The sequence below is a fragment of the Mastacembelus armatus genome, chromosome 8, assembly GCF_900324485.2.
Source record: "Mastacembelus armatus chromosome 8, fMasArm1.2, whole genome shotgun sequence".
Taxonomy (NCBI): Eukaryota; Metazoa; Chordata; class Actinopteri; order Synbranchiformes; family Mastacembelidae; genus Mastacembelus; species Mastacembelus armatus.
Genome location: NC_046640.1, coordinates 14,607,004 through 14,614,408, shown reverse-complemented (window position 1 = coordinate 14,614,408; position 7,405 = coordinate 14,607,004). Strand labels below are relative to the sequence as shown.

At 40.2% G+C, this 7,405-nt stretch overlaps 1 protein-coding gene across 1 annotated transcript; it reads right to left on the bottom strand.

The window, feature by feature from the left end:
* Positions 1-1,779: 1,779 nt before the first annotated feature.
* On the bottom strand, positions 1,780-5,825 carry fscn2a (fascin actin-bundling protein 2a, retinal). Its single transcript, XM_026325633.1, has 5 exons — positions 5,003-5,825; positions 2,637-2,793; positions 2,411-2,532; positions 2,127-2,294; positions 1,780-1,985 (listed from the first exon to the last, which is right to left on the bottom strand). Exons 1-5 carry the CDS (start codon positions 5,823-5,825, stop codon positions 1,780-1,782), a joined length of 1,476 nt encoding a protein of 491 aa, XP_026181418.1.
* Positions 5,826-7,405: the final 1,580 nt, after the last annotated feature.

Genomic DNA, 7,405 nt, shown 5'->3' with positions numbered 1-7,405 from the left:
CCAGGAAAAGCTCTAACTACAATCTACAGAATAAACTTTATACAGGCTCAGGTCCTCCAGTGAGGTGCACATCAGCATCTGTTTCTTTAAAATTTGGGCATCTTGTGCCCTTAGCGATTTGATGGGTGTCGGGATAATGTGATCAGATCAGTGAGTCATGTGCGAGAAATTTAAAGTATTTTCCCATTAAACCTTTCCTGATGAAAGGTCAACTAAATGCTGATCACCTTTTAACTTAACAGCGATATGTAGTTACTTAGAGGAACACCCCAACATTTTGTGAAATGAAGTTGTTGTTTGTCTTATCCAGAGTTCAGTGAGAAGATTTATTAGAATTGTGAGTTGGAGTGAGACATCCTTTCTGTGCACACTGACTGGAAGCAGAGGGTATAGGCAGATGCCAGAAGTGAAACGTCAACAAATCTAGAGCTGTCTGAAGGAGCAGTCCACTGACACATCAGAGCTGGGTTTGACCAACAGCTTGTGCAGCATGTCTTTTGTGACTGTTGTGATGGTCTAATGAATTTTCTGACTCTAGTAAGTAAACTTGCTCTATCAAAAATATCAGTTATCAAAATTCATCATATTATCTAATCTTACCACCCAACTCTGATCATGAGAACAGGGTATAAAGAGATGTAGAGTGCAGTATGTTTTAAGGCCCCTAGGCTGAACATCAGTAAAACACTGAGTTCACACCTGGTACATTAAAATGATGTGTAGTCCATCAAATGCTTTAACTAAAGCCCCATTTGGTTTCTTGCTTGTCCCTGATATTGATAAATTACATTTCAATTGATATTCTTTGTTCCTGAGCATGACAGATGTTTCTATTTCTATATGTGTTATTCAGCAAAAAAAATAGTGTTGTTTTGTTTCCAGTGTTGCAGGCCTTAGACCTCTTTGGATATATTTTGCTTGGCATAGCAGAGGTACCTGATATGGGCCAGTCTCTTTGCACTTGTATTACTTTATTTGCTTTATATTGTGCTTTTGTGGAATTTGCACCATTGGCACCATCCATTTTCTCTCTTTGGAGAAAATGATGCATTGCCTTTGCTTCTAGTGTCCCCACTCTTCTTAAAGAACACAAAGTACTGAAATAATTTAAAAGCCACAAATGTGGTGGGGTTATTGACAGATACAGAAGTAAGATTCAAAATAAAATAGCTGACTAATCTCTAGTACCCTAAATCAGATGAAGTTCATATTATGTCTGAGCGTCTCCCCCCCCCCCATCACAATCAATGAACAACTATTGATTTCACTTAAGTGTGATGGTGTCCAGGACTGATTTGTTCTCTACCAGATTTGTATCAGTTTTGATAGGACCCCTGGAAAAGCTGTTTGACCTTTTGGGGCTATTTATTCCTGTTAACCAGTGGAATTCAGCAGCAAAAGAAGGAATAATGGTTCTTTTTGTTGCCAGTTCATGGATGTACTCAATGCACTGAACAGAAAATCTGTCAAAGGCAGCAACAAACTAAGTTAGGACACAGTGAAGGATCAGTTTGACTACCCTCAAATATGTTTTATCATCACTGTATCTATACTGAACAAAGAATGTTTAAAAAAAAAAATTGGGACAGCCGCTGTCTTATTCCATATTTGTGAAATAACATTTTCATGCAATATGTATTGCTTGATGTTGGCATTGTCATCTCAAAGACAAAACACCTGGCAGCTAGTATAAAAACAGGCAGGAAAATGTTACCCAGTCAGTTTGCTTTATATCAGCTGTTGAAGCAGCTGCGTTTTTGAGAATCCAGATTAAAGGGATCAGTATTCCCAGAGAGAAGATGCATCGAGACATGTACCATCTCCCATTAGTGTGCCACCCTGGTCGCCACGAAGGTACTTGCCATTGGAGCCCTTGATGGCGATGCGTCCATGTTCCGGGAACTCAAGGAAAAAGTCCTCTGGCTTTTCTCCATCTGTGCACACGAGGCCACTGCTAGAGACATACCAGTATTTTTCATTCGCACCTGCGGATTAATGCCAGTGGATTATATGTCAGGCACAGACAAAAATCATTGTTTTAGTAAATATTGTTAATAACCTGACAGAAATATATATTGCTTGCCAGGCAGAAATGTAAAATGCTGTGCACTCATGAAAACACTGACTTTTTATATTGTAGGCACCGTCATTGAAGATCAGTGAAAAAATGTCATAGACGGATCGATTTGCATCCAGAGTGTTGGAGTTCTTGTGGTGACACACAAAGCCATTCTCTCCACGCAGGATCAGAATAGGGCGGTTGATGAGTTTCATCAGGAATAATTCATCATCACCTGCAAAGAAGAATAAATACTGTTCTTCTGTTGTATCTGGGCCAACCAAGCTGTACCTGTGGTGACAATTACAAACACAGCATTGAGTCCTAGATGGCTTGGCCAAAAGCACTTACCTACAGTATCACTCAGTGCTGAGAGTTGTCCATTCTTCTTTGTACACACATACTTTCCGTTGCTAGCTTTGAGTGCCACTCTCTGTCCTCGCCATTCGATGTCGAACATTGTGTTGACCTCTCTGGGGAAAGAAAAGACATGGATGGGTAGATGAAGGAGTTTATGTTAGAAGTATGTGAAAATGTACAAGAATGCAGATCTGTTATAGCTGTGAGAGCAGTTTACACTTCTCTGGCAGTGGACTGGATCTCTCCATGAGTCACTAGAGTCCAGTAGGATCCACCATTGGTCCTGAACATAGACTTTTTGGTTTCCTTATCAATCTCCATCTGGAAGGTCTCCATGTCTGTCTCCACATCCTGATTGGCAGAAATACTCATTCCTGGTAAAATGGGTTAAAAGACAGCCTTGATAATTGTGCCTTTGTTCAGTCGAAAATATGGATTACCGTCTTGCATAGTCTTAAGTGCCATTTACTCTCTCAGGCATTGCCTAAGACATTTAATTCATGCCTATTTTTTTTGTTGTGCCACATAATGTTGTGTACTGCCTGCAATGACTCATTTAACACTTCTATCTCATTACATAGGCAACGGGTGTTGTTAGGTCACACAAAGTTTATAATGACCCAAGTGTGAAAATTGGGAATAATATCAAATTACAATATTTTCCCCTTTTCCCCACCATGAAAACATGTCAGCATTGGAGACTATTTCACTTACAAAGTGTATAGATATTTCATATTAAATATATGAATATATTATAACAGAGCATTACTTTAAATGATCAACTTTAAACAATCAACTATCAACAATTTTTGTTTGCCACAGCCATTGTGCTAGTACAGCTAAACCCAATACACAACAACATCGACCCTTTTCTTAAAATTGTGACCTTCTTCCCAGTTAGTACCTTGTGCTCTACAATCAAGTCCAGTCTAGTGTCACATGCCTAATCCACATGTGTCAGGTGGCGGAGAATACAAAGACACACATAACTGAACTGTGTCTACTGTAGTTCAACATAGATGCCACAGAAATATCCTTCAACCTTTCTCTTAAGCCTGTTACAACCCTAATCCCCAGCAGTCACCCTTCCACCCTCCCTGTTCATTCGCTTGCTGTAATTCCCTGAGTGGTGAAATGCAAATCTGCACTGCAGGGCCCACTAAGCAGCTTTCAGTGCCTTGTTCCTTAAAAAACATGGAACTACCACAAGGCCAAACACTACAATAGAAAATGCATTTTTTTTTGCCCTGTAGTAAAAGGATGGAATGGCAGGTTGTTGAAATATGGCCATGACAGGGAGTTTTTTTAAATGATTTTTTTTCATGCATATGCATAAAGAGTGCTGTCTACAGAAAAACCTTGTTCCTCAGAAGCTTTAGTATTCTAAGTGCATTGTACATCTGTAAATATGTCCTATAATAAAGCTTGTAGGAAGCTTTAGTTGTTTTAAGGCTTTCAAGATATTGCAACAGAGCACAGTCTACTTTACTATCCTCCCACATTGTTTGCTTTAATAATTACACAGGACAGAGCAGATCACTTTCTAAAGGCTCACAAGAGACCTTGTAGCTGACCTGTTTAGTAAGGTCTGGCTGTGGCCCGTTTTTTGCTGCCACCATATTGCTGTTCTGGCTGGCCACAGCTTTATATAATTTGAAGAACATTAACTCACTAGACGACGATAAAGAGTGAATAGCTCCAAGGCTTAAAGTCCATTGATGGCAATTGACACCCTTGGGGCAGAGGTCTGCCCTGGAGTCATTTGCAGTGCTTAATCTTCAATGGACACACAGTGGAAATGACAAAGCCCATTACCACAATTACCTTCAAACTTTAGCTGTCACCCATTCTGGATCCAGCATCTAGACAAAATTGGTATGCCATTCTCTCATTAGTTGGTAAATGTTACTAATTTTTTTTTTGGATATTGTAATGTAACTTATAATTTTCAAGTATACATCCAGGTCATAATTTGAATGCAACATTTCTATGCTCAGTATAATATCTAAATTAATTTCATGTTCACACCACCCAACAGTAAAAGCACTCCTGCAATGCACTGTATTCCTATTTGTCAAAAGGCACACCATATATGGTTTTATATGTTGTGTAGCTATTTTACATAAACTAAGGCTAGGTTCACCAGAGTACCTGCAGCTTTTGACAGTCTCTGTAGCGATCCTTGTTCTGTTTTCCAATAGGTTTGCAAAACTCTTTTGGAGCTTACACTGAGAATTGCAAGGAGCAGATTTCTTAAAAGGGACTTAATGTAGAACAAAATCTGACGAATGTGAAATCAGTAGTATCTGAAACATGATTATTGCATTTAAAAACAAATTGTAAAAATATACCTTAACAAGGGATAGTACCTCTTTAGGGTCTGTGAAAATAGTCTTGCCTAGTGTCATATTATAACAGTAAACAGTTGTAGTTATGCTTACCTTGCATGTTTGCCATATTGTTATCATGCATATTTGTTACCATGAAGACACGCATTACTTGGCCTCATTTTGAATACACTGAAGTTGCTTTAAATGCATTCACAAATATTTTTTCCTGAAGACTTCAGAACAGAATGATTACCTTGCTTGACTGAGACAAATCTTTTATTGGCAGCTTGAAAAACTACTTGCGGATGACTCTCCTCCAGATCAAACAGCTCATCTTTTCCAGGCTTGGAGCATCGGCCAGAACGCAGTGTTCCTGTAGGACCCACTGGGGTCAGATATTTCCCGTCACAGTCCTTAAAGGTCAGCTTGCCAGATTTCAGCTCCAGTGTGAAGCTCGTATAATTGCTGTTCTCCTTCACCAGTTTGCCATCATTGCTAAGAAAACGGCTGTCACAGGTCTTCAGGCTGTACTTGCCATCCGAGTATACCAAGGTGACCAGGGAGTCCACTCCCCAGGGAATGTTACTGTCCACTGAGATTTCACCATCTGAAGCAGAAAGATGAGCATAGCGCTTACGAGCCACACTGAGCAGACTAGCCTGTGGGTGTAAAGCCAAATGGACAGCCCATAGCTCTTGTTCCCCAATGACTTGGGCAAAGCAGGATAGGTAGTCAGCCGAGCCTCCAAAATAACGTAAGTAAGGCTCTGATTGGAGTGCCCATCGACCATCAGATTGGGCTACAATAAGGAAACGGCAGTCAGGGTCAGGGTTCTCTGCCCCACATGTGATCTTTCCATCTTTGTCAGAGGCCAGATAGCGTCCCAGGTGACTGCGGAGGAACACTACTTGGCTATCTTGCTCGTCCTGCTCTAAGGTCCAAATCTGTTTCTTCTTCATGCTCGTGCCTGAGGCATTCACCTTGAAGCCAAAGGCCTCAGCTGTCAGGTAGCGGTTCTCGTAGTTGATGAGGCCAAACTGTAGCTTCAAAGCCCTGTTAATTCCGTTTGTGGGCATGCTTGAACAGGCCACACGTTTGTATTGCGGAGAGGTTAAGATTGTAAAGAGGTTTAAAACAAGCAAGGGAAAGGGTAATGAGGCAAAGCAGTTATGAGACTGAAAAGAAAAAATTTAAATGTTTGATTTCTTCCTTCGTCTGTCTATCAGGCAGTAAATTAGCTCCGCTTATCTCCTTTGATGGATTGTTTTGTGTTCTGTCCTTCCCCTGTCACTTTCGCTCTTTCCCCAGAGGGCTTGTACAGGCACTTGCTCCCTCTTCCTTAATGAGTTAGGATTAAAATCAGCAGGACACAGCATCTCAATCCAACAAGCCGCTGACGTCACATACCAGTGCACCAACCACAAACTTCCCTTCCTCCCTCTCCTTCACCAGTACACACTCAGCATAGACTCAGTTCTCTATTTTAGCTCTATCTTCCCCTTAATCTCAGCTCTACCCTTTCTCCTCCATCCTGGTCATCCTTCCTTGTAAATCACATTGACACATTCATTTGTCATCCTGACTTCCTGTTGAAATTCTCTCTGATATTTACAATAAGTTTTGTATAAACTAGTAGCCATGCCATCCAACCCTTGGATTATCCCAGCTTTGATCTGCTGGTAAGCAACATCCTGACTGGACAATGTCCAGAGAGTAAAGGTGCTTTTGGTGGCTGTGCACTGCTTCTTCTATTTTTTATACATATTTATCATTTTTTATTATATTTTTCATATGAATAACTAGAATTTTACTTAGCTAAGTCTTGATGTAAAGATTAAAAATTCCATAAAGATCCTTCAGAAACATAATCTAAACTCCCAAATGGTTATTGATGATTTATGACAGTTATTACCCCAGTTTGCAACATGCAGGTCCAGAGGAGCCTTATAGCAACATTTGACTTTGTTAAATCCAGCCAAGAAAAATTTGAATAGCCCCGATTTGAATGTACAAAGATTGCTCTTGGTGTGCTTGGTTCATTCTGAACCTGGTTCTTTCTAATACTTACAGACCTGCCTCTGATAGCCAGCCAATTGGACTTTACTCCATTCCCCTGACCTTTGTTACAGTGCATGCCAAGATCCACCTTTATAAGAGCATTATCACCCTCTTTCCCTAAGGTTCCTGGGGACGTTAAAGGTAGCCTAATGCTAGGGGGAACTGTGTATTGTAAACACCAAATCCACAGAAGTGTGTGTGTGATTTAAATAATATATGTTATATATGATGATATGTTATAGTTCCAAAGGTGCTTAACAGCAAGTGCTCTCATCTATTAGCTTTGACAGTTAAGAGTGTTTAACATAGTGGTCCCAGTCTACTGTAGAGGTTTACCGATTTAATGTTAATCCAAGGACAAAGGTTTGTACTTTGTTTGTTTGTGTGTCCCAAATGTACATCAGATGTGGATGTATGTGTAGTAACTAAAGAACAGCTGTCAATTGTCAAATCCGTGTCATCCTAAGTGAGATATGAGAAAAAGAACTTTAAGCAGAACTGTTCCTCTGACATGCTGAAAGGAACCAGTTGAGGTGTTCTAAGCAGCCACTATGCTTCATCACGAAAGAGGGTCAACAACCTGAGAAAACCTCTTCCT

Excerpts from the sequence above, each read along its gene's own strand:
- fscn2a (XM_026325633.1), bottom strand. The coding sequence starts at position 5,825 with ATGCCCACAAACGGAATTAACAGGGCTTTGAAGCTACAGTTTGGCCTC. Across the intron at positions 2,533-2,636 it reads CAGTCCACTGCCAGAGAAGT|AGAGGTCAACACAATGTTCG; the intron begins GTAAACTGCTCT and ends TTCTTTCCCCAG. Across the intron at positions 2,295-2,410 it reads AGCACTGAGTGATACTGTAG|GTGATGATGAATTATTCCTG; the intron begins GTAAGTGCTTTT and ends TCTTCTTTGCAG.